We start from the raw sequence: 15,425 nt of genomic DNA, 5'->3' as shown, positions 1-15,425 counted from the left end.
AGAAAAACATACATTCCCAGTCTTTACACTCTGATCCTGGACAGTTAATTTGGAGCCACGGTGGTACAGGCAAAGCTATGAACAGTTTTCACAAAAGCTCACTATATATGTTAAACAAGTGCTCTTACTTAGATTCTAAGCTCAAATCAGTCACAAAACTAATGCAGGTTTACCTTTTAAAGTCCTAGTGTGAACAGACAGGACAACTTGTTGCATAACACAGATGTATCTATCTGCATGTGTATTAACATTTAGGAATTTTCCACTTAGCTATACAGATAAAAGCAACTTTCTATCTCCACAAAAAAAAAAAAAAAAAAAAAAAAGTTTAAAGGGCATTTTCCTACCACCTAACTGAACCCATTGTAAAGAGTCTGGTGTTCTGGGATGTACCCACAGCTAATTATGAGTGAACATTCTCTCTCTTTGTATTCACGATCCTAAAATCCATATGCAATTTTTAAAATGCAGACATTAAGAACATCCCTGACATGTTTAGCATTTGCCTAGAATAATACAATCTCCAGAAGGCATACTCTGCAATACTATGCACACTACTTTACCCAATGCAAAGAGATGGGTATTCAGTTACACTGAAGATGTGATCGTGAATTTAAAACAGAGCTTCACTCCATCAAACTGGTGAACCCGTTAAAATGTTTTGTACTATTCACTTGCAAAAAATCAGAACAAATATATTTCCATTTGGAATATTTACAGAAGTTGTTGGATGCTCTACTGGTCATTATATCATGAACTGCATACTATATGTGGCACTTTTGATAACAGAAACAAAATTCTGGAGTCAGATGTGTACAAAGTTGCGTTCACTTTCTTTCATTTTGTTTCCTTTCGGAAAACACGCCTAAAACGATATATACTTGCATTCCTTCAGATTTTTTTTTTTAATTTTCAATGTCTGCTTGGTTCGTTTTACACCATCTTAAAACTAATTCGACTGCCCTCAAGCTATGCCCAGATAATGCAGATAGCTTTTAGAATATGCACAGACTGACTCCTTTGTCACTGGCCAAGCATTTGCATCCCACACAAGGTAATGGCACGCAGCATTTCTTCAGCGCAGACACACATGGCTGGGAGGACACTGTGGCGACAGACTGACACCTCCTTCGTTGGATCAGGCTCGCAGAGAAAAGGCCTGTAGTCTGCAAATGAATCTGTTCTCAGTGCCTTTCCCCATTCAAAGCACATGAAAATGTTCACCGCGGATTTTATCCAATGTGATGAGCAAGGACAGAGATTTGGTTCCTGGTGCTTTATTTCACAGAATACCACCACACCTATGTAGCTGCAGGAAATAAATACCGGGTCTGAAAGTAAATGAAACGTCTGAAAGTTCTTCTTGGCTTAAAGTGCTCTTGAGACACATGAGGACATTTATGCAATTTAACGGCAATCACAAGCTAAAATGGCTTTTTTTTAGAAATACGCATTATATACACATACATGCACACACATACATATATACACACATATGTACACTACAATGATCAATATGTAACTGTCAGCTTAAATTAAAAATGTGCAAAAGCTTTGCAATTTCATGTGCAATTTGCACCAGGAAATTCCTGTCTGTAATTCAATTTGGCAAGTATTCATCAATATCCATTATGTGCTATTTATAGAGGAATAAACTAAAGTTATGTGATTAATCACTTACTGGTCTTAAAAGTATCATGTGCCAATAAGTGTGTTTCTACTTTAAACTCACCGAAAAAATAATTGCTTTAAATCTTCACTGAGGCTCTTTGCTTAATTTTTTTTAATTTATTAATGAGAATTTACGAAAATTTTCCAAAATTGACAATTCCAATGTAAACAACTAAAAGCATGAATATATGAACATAATATTTTAATATTTTAGTTTATATGAACATAATATTTTAATATTTTAGTTGAATTCAGAGTTTTCCTTGAAAGTCTGAAATCAGACTCAAAGGGGAAATTTTTAAATGGATCTAACTTAATGAAAGCGGGAAAGTTTTTATAGAAATGTATTTCCCTACTATAAAGCAGAACTACCTACCCTGATTTCTGACAGACCCACGACATTTTGAATGAATTCTGACACACTCCACCCAGTGAATTAGAATGTGGGTAGAACTATACTAACACGCAAAGAAAAAGTGAATTACTGGGAAATGTAGAGAGGCATTATCTTCCCTCATTTTCTGATGAACAATTAAAATGATACCAAAATGATTAATTTCTAGTCATCCTTTGACACTGGTAACATAAATATTACAAGATGCCATCTTATCAATTTAGTGAACTTGCTTTCAACACAATTCTTTGATCTGTGTGTGTATGCATCTGTAAAGCAGTAACACACTAACTGCAGTTTGTGAATATTAAATATTATGAACTTTTTTATTCTCTGACAGAAATGATGACCCACGGTGAATCATCTTTTCTTTGAACACATCACTGGGCTTAAGTCACTTGTGTGGTAGAGCTTTTAAGAAGCTGATATTATGCAAGGTGTATCTGTGTTAAGAGCACCCTCTCATTTCTCTAAAATTATTGTGCATCAGTGCACTAAAACTTTCAGAGAAAAAGGAACTGCTTGAAAACTGCAAATCTATGGCTTGCCAAAAAGAACCTTTCAAACAAAAATTGATCTTCCTTACAATAAGAGCAAGCGTTCATATTTGTCAAACATGACAATAGGCTCATTCTAAAGAGGTTTGCAGGAGAAGACAACCTGTCGGCTAGACCTGTGAGCCACAGTGAATCCCAGATGTCACGATCATGCATATGGACTGATTGAGACTACATAATGACTGATAAAACAGACCAGAACAGAAAACTGACAGAGATCTATTTCATTGAGCCTAATTTACATGGAATAAGGAACAGCTGCAGAGCAGCAATCTCAAAATAGCCATTTCACTGTGCAGGTACCATTAAAGCAATCTCTGGCAAACCGGCCCAGCGAGTGCAGCAGACCTCAACATATTCATCTATTCCAAAAGCGTGAGTCACACAGACAAGCCCCAAATTATCGTCTGTCTGACTCTCATAGCATTATCTCATTCTATGTCCAGTTGACAAGGAAAAATGCACAACCATATTAGCTAAGTTAACAAGTTTTAAAAGCTGAATCTAATTGACAATGTGAAATAGGAAGAAAGGGGCTAACGGTGTAGGGAAAGTGGGAAGGGTAGGGGAAAGGGAATAAGGGAAAAGAAAAAAATATGAAAAAATGAAAAAATGGAAATGAAGTGTTTGTAAATGGGGAGGGGAGGAGGGGGTGAAGGGAGGGCAGGGACAAGGGGAAAAATGAGAACCAAGACTTGTCATGTAAAGGTACAAGATCCCAATAATGAATATAACTGCACTGTATACCTAAAATGTGCCAATAAACTCAATGAGGGGGAAAAAACATAAAATCTGAATCTGACAAATGTATTACCAAACTACATGCTGAGGTCTGAATTTTCCAGTTAGACTACATACCTTTATCTAATTAACTGAAATATTGCCCAAAACTACTCTTAATTTTGTTCTAGCCCTACACTGACTTACTGTCCTAAACTAGGTGTTTGCTGACTTCCTTTCTCTGCAACTGGTGACTCAGAAATAGCAGCAACCTTTAAGGAATTTTTAATAGAGCTCAACTCCCAAATATGTAAGCTGATAACATGTACCCCACAGCAACGCCGGGCAAGCTTGTAGAGATTCTTAAGGACAGCCTTCCGGAGAAGGATGTATACCCAGGGATCTAAGATTTGATTCCATGTTGCCATTCGGAGAGCAAAAAGTGTTGTTTCACAGGTCTCTAGAGAATTATTTGCATTGATTCCAATGTTGGCCATTGTTACCTAGAAAACAAACAAAAGAACGAAATCAATTGAGTACAGATTTGTTTTCAGTCCTGTACTGTATGTAGTTCTTTAACTTAACCTGCTATGTGCTTCACATTTATTCCACTTTCCACAGTTTTGTTATTTTGCAAAATACTGACAAAAATAAATTAGTAACAGCAGAATTGCTGCTCAAGACATTTAAATCCTGTGTGTTCAAACTGACACCAGAACTGCAAAAATAACAACTTCTATAGTAAATCAGATGTGCACAAACAGAATGGCTAAAGGGAGAACACATATTGCATAAGTAACAGACCTCTCCAGAGGGATACCAATCTCAAAGCCAACACACAAATGTGTATCTCAATGAAAAACAAAAGTATATTTAAGTAGTAAATAATGGATAACTTTTCAAAACAAATTTAGAACATTTGATATTAATTTGTACATGGTACATGGTACTTTAGAATTTTCTGCTTGTTAGCTAAAATGATTCCAATGTCTCTAATTCTACATTTCCTTTCTATATCTCTCTTTCTAAACTTAAATTGGCTAAAATATTCCCCAAAATATGCAAATAACTCTGAGCTTTGCAAAAAAGAATTCACCTCTATGCTACCATTGTGACTTAAAAATAATAATATATATCTTGATTTCCTGTGTCCATTTCCTAATACCTTATGATTGAAAAGAGATCATTTCACAGAATTAGTCCCATAAATGATCCTAATTACAAAATAAATGAGTCAAATCACAAAGCCCACACTTGACTTCCAAATAGTGGCAGAAAAGGCAAATAAAGGGGCTTTGAAAATATCCTGGCTATAAAAGCAAATAAAGCATAAATGAACAGAAGAGTAAACTGAAAATTAAATGATATTAGAAGCATTGTGTCACCAAGATTAAAAACTGATATAACAAAATCTAAATTCCAAGTGAAAATAAAATCAGGACCATTTTTCAGAAATGCCTTTATTTGCACTGATATCTTTAGTTAGAGGATGAATGTTACTTACCAAAACTTTCATTGTCAATACAACAAAGTACAAACAGCCCAGCGGGCTCCTTGATGATACATCTGGAAGTTCATCTTTCCAACATCATTTCTCTGCGAATATCCTATGCTACAACCTCTGGAGAAGGCCTCACTTGTCCTAGATGTACCATGGCCTTTCTGAGCTTCGGCTTATGTAACTCTCATTATTTTAAATCATTTTTCCGCCTGACATCTCCTATTCACCCTTCAAACTCCACATAATCATTGTTTCACTCCCATGTAACTTTTTCCATCTTTACCAAAACGAATTAGCAGTATCTTCCTGTCAATGCCCAGTTCCATCATTTAACAATAATACACAATAATTACGCTTGTGTCTCAACAGCTATGAGAATCTTTTGTTTTTCTTTATTTTTCTAACAATAAGTACAAAGCTGACATGTAAAATGTACTCAGTAAATTCGTGGGTGAATTCAATTATGTTGTTTTTATTCCTTGAGATTATACAGAGAAGAATACCTAATCGGCAGAGATCTTCTGACCACTCATCACAACGGTCTCCTATTTTGAGGCATGAAACTTTCTAAAAGTTTCAATACAACAACATCAACTGCATTCCTCAGTGGTTTGTTGACACTTAAAAGAAAGAACACTTTGCAGACCAGGCAAATCCTTTGGGAAGTGTTTATCCTCCCTACTTCCACGGTGCATTCCCTGGGAAAATAATGAATTAAACTAGAGGCCCAAGTATTCGTAGATAAAAATCAAAAATCAAAATATATCCTGCACAACAGCACCTGGGTATGATACAAACTCTTATATCACAGTTCCCTAAATCATCCATTAGGTTTGAAGAAATACATCTATCAGGCCCAGTTTCTCATACAAAGAAATAAGAGCCAAGATTTAATTGGCATTTAGACTGAGATGTTTTCGCTTTATGTTTCTTCTGTTCTTGCCAAATGTTTATTGATTATCTGCTATATGCCAAGCAATGTGCTGGGCACTGGATTTACAATGAACAAAGTAGACACTGTAGAATTATTAATGTCTGCTACAAGAGTTTTTGTTTGAAGATGAATATTTCTCTTACCTAACAAGTATGAAATGAACGCATTTTCTAATAATAATTCTGTATATTCCTGTGAATGTACCTTAGCCTAGCTAAGACAATGCCCTGTGAAGACGTGAACAAAGGCACTCAGTGTAGTTGCCTGGCACTGCTAGCCTTGTTTTAGGGATGGGCAAATTTGAAGAACCTCAGTTTACACTGAGAGGCACGCCCTTATTTGATTCCTCTCTGCCCTGTAAACAGGAAGTGGCCACCATGTTAAAAAACATGGCGCCTTCTACTGCAGGAGCCCAGGACATACTTTCTCTCCAGAACACCAGTGCGGTTCCTGGGCGTTCATAACCACTCTCTCTCTCCTTTATCTGCCAGCCCCAGCCATGAAGAGCAGTTGCTCAATAGACCAGCTTGGAGAAGGACTTCTTATTTATCCATCAACAAAAACACAGGTTAAATATTTCTGCACAAAAAAAAATATCTGGAGTATGTTATTGATAACAGCACAGTATTGATAATGCAGGAATTATCTATGGTAATTTCCCATAATAAAAAAATATGCAGGCATTAGTGTTTGTGGTTGTCAACTCTCTCAATAACAAATCATCAAACTGTACTGATGCTGTAATCTTAATTTGGGGTGAAAATTTTCTTTTGCATAGAGAAAAAAATGACCAGAGTGTATATCAATACTTTCACTGATAACTTTAGACAGCAGAAGTACAGAGGATTTTGATGATCTCCTTTGATTTGTGTCTAACCAAAATTGTTGCTTGATCATGTGTTGTTTCTTACAAGTTATCTTTCCCCCAAGTAATTTATGAAACTACACTATTTTACTAAAGAATCGGAACTCGTGGATTATTTAAGCATGTCTATGTGTATGTAAGTCAAGTGGTACTGAGAATGACACAGGATTACCTGGTAAATTTAGCTCTGATAACATTGGTAGGAGATGTGTGAGACCCGCAGCTAGAAAGAAAAACGTCTGCTAACAGCAGACAAACACAGTTGGGAGTCATTTTGCCCAGAGCCTGATGACAGTCACTTCATAAGCCTGGAGAACATTCTTTTCTGCCTGGCCCACCCAACTTGCATTCCCGACAGCTGTGTGCAGATCCTCTTCAAACACATACTTTTCATCTAGTTTCCAAGAGCCACCCAACATGGAACTGGAGAAATACATGTTATTTTCTAAAATGTCTTCTATCACACGTTACCGTTGCTCATCTAGGTTAACGATTATAATTGCAACTGAGAAATGCACAGGAACAAGTGGTCTGATGGTCTATTAAAATTGATTGATCAACCTACTGTCCCTGAGGTACTCACTACTAAGATATAAGAGAAACAACAAAGTCAAAGAGATACACAGGAATGTGAGTTTATGTGCATTATAAAGTTTCAAAGAGCAAAACATAGATGATATGATAAAACATCCATCCATTTGGGCCACATAATCCAATTATATCAGCTGTTAAGTTCACCACAATTAGTCAATCTGCCAGGCTACTTCACACATAGATAACAGGACCCATGGTTACAGAAGCTTTCTTCTGTAAGTTATTCTACATCCTCTACCCTATGTCTGTATACCTGTTCACCAGAAAGAGGACACCCAACATGTTTACAAATTAAAAAGCAATGGTAATAGAAGTGTGCTTCTATTCCTTTATATATTCATAAAAAACATCAGTCTAGCAGTGAGTGGTTTCTGAGGGTCTCCTATGTACAAGCAGAGTGCTAGATGACAATGCTATTTCTGCATGCAGTATAACAGACACATATAAAAGGCACCAAGTCAAGCAGGGTGGCACATGCCTGCTGTCTTAGCTACTGAGGAGGCCATAGTGATCCGTGCATTTGAGACCAGCTTGTGGGACACAATGAGAACCCATCTCAAAAACAACAATAATAGTGATAATAAATAAAAAGGTGCCATAGGCAGGACTATTTACTCATCATCATCAAAGATGTAATCACTAAAAAGCATGTATCTTTGAAATTTTTCTAGAACATAAACACTTTAGTTAATCAGGCTTGACTACGTGAATTTATGATGATTGGGCTGCAGGTTGAATTTTTCTTTAGCAGAAATTTTTAAAGGGATTTTAAGTGAATGCATAATCAAATTCCTTTCTGGTGAACTGTCCAACTTCTTAGAAACCAAAACACATCCTAGGATATTATCATCATCTATTTTCATATGAACAATGTCTACGATAATTATACATGATTCTCACATAGTCCCTGAAACAAGTGTTATCACACACAGTTCCTCTTACTCCGAGAAGTAGACCATCCTTTCTTCTTTAGTCAGCACTGAAGAGGGCTAATTCAAGGACTTTTCTTTGAGGAATGAATATGTGCACAGTGCAGTTTGCTGATCTGCAAGTTATTGTCCCTTAAAATTTATCATCCAAAGATTAACATTTAAATGTCACTTAAATAACCATAGAGTGTAGCACCAGTTGTAATGAGCTAATTACAGTCCGCTTTCATTGTATAATAAAAATGATTCATCCAGAGGCTTCGCCGAAGGAGCATCCTGTGAGGTCTTTGTGGTCAGAGTTTAATCTCTGTGTTTATTTGAATAGCTACTGACCAAAGAACCATGCGTAAAAGATCGATTTTGAAATGACACAGCACCTTTGAATACTTGCAAATGAGACATTCATGTTAAGTTAACTTCAATGGAAATTTGAGAAAGGCAGATTATATAAAATACTGGCTGCATCTCAATTCAATCAGTCATTTTTGAATCAAGTATTTTGTGGAGATTTACCTCTGCAGCTTTTATTTCTAGGTATAGAATGTTTACCTTTACAACATAAGAAACTATAAGAAACTTCAAGACGAAAAAGCTTATACTTGTACAACTCTAGAAAAATATGCTGTTAAAAACTGAAATGTCGAGACTCTGGAGGATATACCTTTTCAAATATGAACTTTTCCCATGTTAATTACAGAGGGTGATAGCATTTCAATCATCCCCCACTTATTGAATATGCATTAAAATTAAGACAGTAATTTGCATATGGTGAGTGATTCAGACATAAGACCAAAATATTACAACAGGAAGACAGGAAACAAAGGTATAAGATATTTCCTCTATCGTAGCTCTAGAGCAGCTGTGAAATGTTGCCCATCCTTCAAAATATACACCAGTACTGCAAAACAGAAATACTTGGAAAGATTTGGGTTTTTTCCCTGCTTGATTTGCTGATAGAGGATTTACTGATGGCCCAACTGACAGTACATTCCTGTCTCTGTCTAGAGACATCGACAATCTTACAGAAATAAGAAAGTGAACACACTGTAGCCCCGATGGCAAACGTTTTAATGAAACTAAGACTCACTGCAGCACCTGTGCCAAAGGTTCACCACCAATGCATGCTAGCGATACTGCTCCTTTTGGAATGAGACCATCCCAACCCCTCATAGTTTAATGCTTAATATTTTAAATATTTCATCCCTTCATACCAACTTGAGCAAGTTATGAGTAGAACGAAGAGTAGGAAAATATCTTACCAGAATGTGCCTTCAAGAAAGGGGAAAAGAAGGAAAAGTCATGTTGGCCCTTTGTATATTTTAATCCATTTCACCTTCAGAAACACAGCCCCCATGATAGTTACTATTTTTCTGATATAAACCAGAACAAAACCAAATGACAGAAATTAACTAGTTCAAGTCTACAGCGCTGAAAAGAGGCAGAAGCAAAATCTAAACCCAAGTCTGTCCAGCTTCAAAACCTCTGATTTCCACTACGTTATTCCCAGGAAGAGAGCTAGTAGCAACATTGTCACATTTACAAACAAGATGACTAAAAACTGATAGCTGAGTATTTATTATGTTCCATAGTATTTCTATGTTAGCATCTATTTCTTCCTTAATCCTGCTACCAACTGCGAGAGAAGTGGTATCAGCCCTGTGTTAAGAGGTTGAAGCCAAAGCATGAAGAGATTAATCTGTCCAAAGTCACCCAGCTAAAACGTGGTGGTGTCAGATTTCAAATAGTGAGAGCTGCTGGGTAAAGATTCACGTATTAGGCCCTTGGCATTAGTAGATCTCGTGTTAAACTCTACATTTCTATTTCTGTTTGCCTAGATCTAGTTGTCTCCCTGGCTAATTCTAGCACTCTCTCCATCTAGTATTTCTATTCATATACTTTTACTGGTATCTTCTTTTCAAATCAAGGACCAATGCTATATATATATATATATATAACAGTACCAGGGATCAAACTCAGAACCTTGCACTTGTGAGGCAGGCAGTGGAACCACTGAGCTAAATTCCCTGCCCCTGTGTGCCTGTAACAATAGACGTAATGACAGGTAAATCAGGGGAGCTGAGCACATGTAACAGAGGGATCCCATCAGAGGCGCAGCTGGCAAAATGATAAAAGGGCAGAAACGATATATATATAACAGTACCAGGGATCAAACTCAGAACCTTGCACTTGTGAGGCAGGCAGTGGAACCACTGAGCTAAATTCCCTGCCCCTGTGTGCCTGTAACAATAGACGTAATGACAGGTAAATCAGGGGAGCTGAGCACATGTAACAGAGGGATCCCATCAGAGGCGCAGCTGGCAAAATGATAAAAGGGCAGAAACGACCTCTCTGTCTCAGAATGAACAAGTATTTTAAAAATTATTAACAAAGAGATGTAAAGCAACAGAATAAGACAATGCTCAGTGTCTGCTTTTTCCCCTCTTCGTATCTACTGTACAACAAATGGCATGATTATTATTTCAGTAGAATACTTCCTCTCATCCTTTAAGTTTGTCCTTTTGGATCTTGTTCTTTTTTTTTAATTCAAACTTACGTTACTCTAACTTCTACCCTTATTCCATCATTTCTGTTCTTTTGTATTAATTAAACATTTTTTAAAATGCAAACATTTTGCTTTAGAAAAAGAAAACATGCACATTAAAATATGTGTTTGTACACTGCCTGCCATATTCCAAAATGAATTTGAGGCATTTTATTTTATGCTTTAAAGCATTGAAAATTATGACTCTGTACAGTTAAGATTATCTCCACTAAAACATAATTAGGCTAAAAATACTGGTTATATTCTAAATATTAGCAATGATATATCCATCACCTTAATAAAAAAAAAGCTGAAAGTACTTATTAGTAGCTCATCTATAAATTAATGAGAAAACAACTAATTTGAAGTTAGTAACTATTAGTAACATTATTAGAAACATTATTGGAGGTACATTGTTTCAGGATCAGATGACTTCTTTGATGCTTACAACACTCTTTTTATAGCAAAAGCAGACTATCTCAATAAGGTCTCAATAAAACCATCTGTGCTGAACACATTAGGTTTCTCCAGAAAGAAATTTCCAACTGGCCCAGTTGGTTTATTATTACCATAGTTTGGAAAGATTTCCTGAAGCACTTTGTAAGCTCTAGGACAATAGTGTATCATGGAACGGGAACTTTTAGGGAAATAAGTGTCCCTTAAAATAAAAGATACCCAGAAATGTTTGCTAACCTAAGCCACGCAGTGTGACACACCTGTAGTTTCAGCATTTGGGAAACTGAGGTAGGAAGATGACTTGAGTGCAAGAGTTTGAGACCAGCCTGGAGAACATAGCATGATGCCATCTCAAAGAAACACAAATAAAAAGCTAGCCTTAGCCTGCAGACCACAGGTAAAGGATGTCAGCAATGTTATGGATAAGTATTATAGATCGTCTTTTCAAACAAACTGGCAACAGAGCACACAGATAGGAAAATGCTCGGCCAGGATTACATCCAATATTCCTTTAACCCCCAAAGAATGATACAAGTATTGTTTAAAATGAAATCAACATACACTTAGGGGGAGAAAAGCCCTTGCTAGTTATCTGGCCAATTTAATTCAAAATAGTTCCATTTCATTGCAGGACTTGAATCAACCTATTTTGTCACAAGGATAAGACAGATCACGGGTTTTTTCTTTGTTTGTTTTTAATTTTTACTCCTTGAACTAAATTCTTTGACATTATATAGTAAACCTTTTAATTTTTCTTCAGGCTACCTTCAGTAGCAAACCGAAATTTATATTCCTTAGTTATAAGTCAAATATAACGTACTATTTCCTAGATAATGACCTCTGGCTGCAATTTTTGCTCCACTTCACCCTCTCCCGTGTAATTTTCAGCACTGTGGACAGACGTGCTAGCTCATGGTCTAAATTACTAGGTACAAAGTTCAGTTCCAAAGCCATCCCTCCTTTGAAGTAATCTAGGACAATGGCTGTCTTCCTTCAGGTTCTTTCTCTTGTCACATTGCTATGTTTTGTTCCTTCTTCAACTATTTCAGAAGCATATTCCATGGATCATTAAATTATCAACTCCTTTGAGGAAAAGAATGTTTTGAAGATACACACACCCAAGTACACATGCTCAATAATGGGTATGTAAGAGGCACTCAATGAACACCAAAACCATGATACATACATGCATACATATATACCAGAGGAATAAATGACTGAAGGAAAAGAAGTTAGTCCATACACCCTAAAACCATAACTCTCATCTGACACTGTGCTGGGCATATAGTGAGTGTCTGATGGTCAAGCCGTCTACAATCTTCTCTGTAATGCAGAAAACTAGACTTGCTTCAATGGTTCATCATCTTATAAATAAATAACTAATATTCACCAACCTCCTGAATTTATAATGTTAAAACATGACAAAAAGCACAGCTAAGGGACTGTAGGAGTTATTTTCTGAGGGGACACTGTCTTCTCTTTTGGGTCACTGAAGTGGTATACTGGTGTCTTGAAAGAGTAGCATAGGCATGGCACTAATCTATCTCTTTGGTATGAGTTCAGTGATGTAATTACAATGGCATTTTTACATTCTATCAATGAATACTTTACTAAGAACTCAGAAAGGTTTCCATTTACTGATGTATTTATGTAATGGTGATTATCGAAAGATTATGTAAGTTTTTTGTTAGTTGAGGTTAAAACAAACTCTCTATCATTATCTAAAAATCAAAGAATTTTACTACAGTGTGAAAACATGCTGCCTTAAGGCTATTTAAACTTTTAAATAAAGATTCCCATGGATCTTCTTTAATTATTAAATAAAAACAAATGTCACGATGAAGTACACAAGGGATGATCAAAATATACAGGGAATGTTTAAATTTTTTAAATTCATTACAGTACAAAATGCACTGCCATGAATCCATCTCACAGTATCCCCCTCACATCTCACACACTTCTCCCGTCACTCTTACTACTTTCTGAAGCACTTCTGGAAGTCCTCTTTTGTTAGTGTCTAGGACGCGCTCAAAACTACAGTGAATGCCGCTGCCAAGTACTACCCAAAGGAAAGACACGCTTCCAAAGACACCCCAGTGTGTCCTCATCACAATTTATTCTCCCATTCCGGCACCGCGCCCGCTCTTCTGGCTCTTCCCCAAAGTCCAAACGACCACGAAAAGTAAACATTTTGAGCTGGTTCGGGACATCTATAACCATCATTGTGCTTAACTGAAAAAAATGTAGATGAATTAGAAAATCTGAAATCAGAGAAGGATGTCTGCTATTGCTATTGCTACTTAACAGAGTAACACCATACCATCATTTCTTGCCAATATTTTGAGAAGAAAAAAATAGATGAATTATGGGGAAATGAGAAAAAAAATACTCAAGTGGGAAGAAGAAGAACCAGAGGAGAGGGGGGAGGAAGGAATGGACAAGAAAAAAGAAATAGAAGGGGAAATGGAAACAAAGCTTTTGAAAATAATGAAGGAAAGCGGGGTTAAAGGGAGGTGAGGGAAAGAGGGGAAAAAAGAATCAAGATATATCAGGTACAGGTACAAATTCCATTGATGAATGGGATCATTATGTGCATCTAAAATGTACCAATAAAATTTTAAAAATAAATTGCAGTTTAAAATGACAAAAATTTTTAAACCTCAAAAAAAATATGAGAAGAAAAGAGACAAACTTTTGATGCCTAGAGATAAGATTAGAATCAATAAATATTTCAAATCAATTAGAGTCCACCATATTGCTAAATATATAAAGTGCACTAGTCATCTTTGCACTTCTACAACAAAATACCTGAGGCAGCTACTTTATAAAGAGAAAAGGTTTATTTAGCTCACAATTTTGGAAGCTAGAAATCAAACTAGCAGAGCCCAGACTCGGAGGCCACTCCTTGCTACATGACACCTGGACGACAGTGCAAACAGCATGAGTGAGAACAAGCAAGTGGCTGGACCTTAAACCAGAAGCAGAGAGAGGGTGGAGTCAAACTCAAGCTTTCATAATAATCCTCTTGCAGGAAATAACAAGGAGCCCTACAGAATGACTGTCCAAGGACACACAGTCCAATAGCCTACTGACCTCCCTCTAGGCCCCACCCCCAAAAGAAGGTCCCTCACCTCCCAGCAGCACCACCTTGGAGATCAAGCCTACACAAAGGGATCTCTGGAGGACACTCAGTATCCACACCATAGCAATGACCAAGTTAAGAAATGAAAGCATTTTTCTATACCAACAATACCAGCAATAGCATAAAAATCTATTCAAAATTTCATATACATTATAAATGTTCTAGAAATTTACCTATTTAAGAAATACACTGAAATTTCAAAAGGACTTAAAATTTCAACTTATTTATTTTCAAATCTTATATAATGAACATGTTACTTTTTCATAACAATGTACTATGTCAGTGGTCATATTTTAAATATTGATAACATTGATACTCATCAATCCTAATGACAATGACAATAAACAAGCAGCTCAGCCATACTGTGATATATCAGCCAAATAAGAGCCTTGCACCTCATAGCTGTTCATTGATCATTATACTTCTTTCCTTAAAATTTTGGGAAGAGACAAGCATTAGCCTTTCACTTTCTCCATGAAGTATTTCTCTCAATGAATTACCTTTCCTGTTGTTAGGGAGGAGAACAGCACAATTACATCAAGAAGGTAAGACATTGCACTTAAGATATGCGCAAAAGGACAAAAGCCAAAAGTGGGCAGACAGGAGAAGAGCATGTGTACAGAGCTGGAGAATGGGAAAACAGGAAAGGACAACTAGCCTTCACGGCCAGATCCCAACCATCCTATCCTGCCTGAGCAAGAGGGTAAAACGTGCAGAGTGCTTCTCTCTCCATGAGCTAAGAGGTGTGCCAACATGGTGAACACTGGGGACTGTGCCATTATCTGCCTTCAAATTATGAAATTACAAGGTTGAAAACCCCTCATGGAACTTGATTCTCAGACCCCAAAGAGTAACCAAAGCATAGCAATTAAAGCACACCAACATATTTAATAAAGACCTTGACAAAGTTCACCAGAGTGGTTTTGCAAATAAACCTGAAAAGCTGCTTAAAATGTCAGATTATTTTTCACTTCATGAACACATTCAAGATACACAAAGAACACCCTCTCTACATTCTGAAGGCAAATCTTCACAAAAGTGCATTAAGGAGTCACACTCTCACTAAGGAAGATCTAACTAATCCCAGGAAAGCATCTGAAATGGCTATTCTCCTGCCCTG

At 36.7% G+C, this 15,425-nt stretch overlaps 1 protein-coding gene across 6 annotated transcripts in view; it reads right to left on the bottom strand.

Moving 5' to 3' along the window:
• Positions 1-3,351: 3,351 nt before the first annotated feature.
• Ptgfr (prostaglandin F receptor) overlaps positions 3,352-15,425 on the bottom strand; it is a 42,254-nt gene continuing 30,180 nt past the window's right edge. For all 6 annotated transcript variants that reach the window (XM_010605214.3, XM_010605217.3, XM_033758356.1 and 3 more), the window contains one exon: positions 3,352-3,845. In XM_010605214.3, coding sequence (XP_010603516.1) covers positions 3,546-3,845 — 300 coding nt within the window. In that variant the 3' untranslated portion in view covers positions 3,352-3,545. The remainder of the gene's footprint in view (positions 3,846-15,425) is intronic.

The sequence above is a fragment of the Fukomys damarensis genome, unplaced genomic scaffold (genome assembly GCF_012274545.1).
Source record: "Fukomys damarensis isolate Sample0158 unplaced genomic scaffold, DMR_v1.0_HiC HiC_scaffold_33, whole genome shotgun sequence".
Taxonomy (NCBI): domain Eukaryota; kingdom Metazoa; phylum Chordata; class Mammalia; order Rodentia; family Bathyergidae; genus Fukomys; species Fukomys damarensis.
Note: the sequence above shows the minus strand (reverse complement) of the source record. Positions and strands in the feature narration are given on the sequence as shown.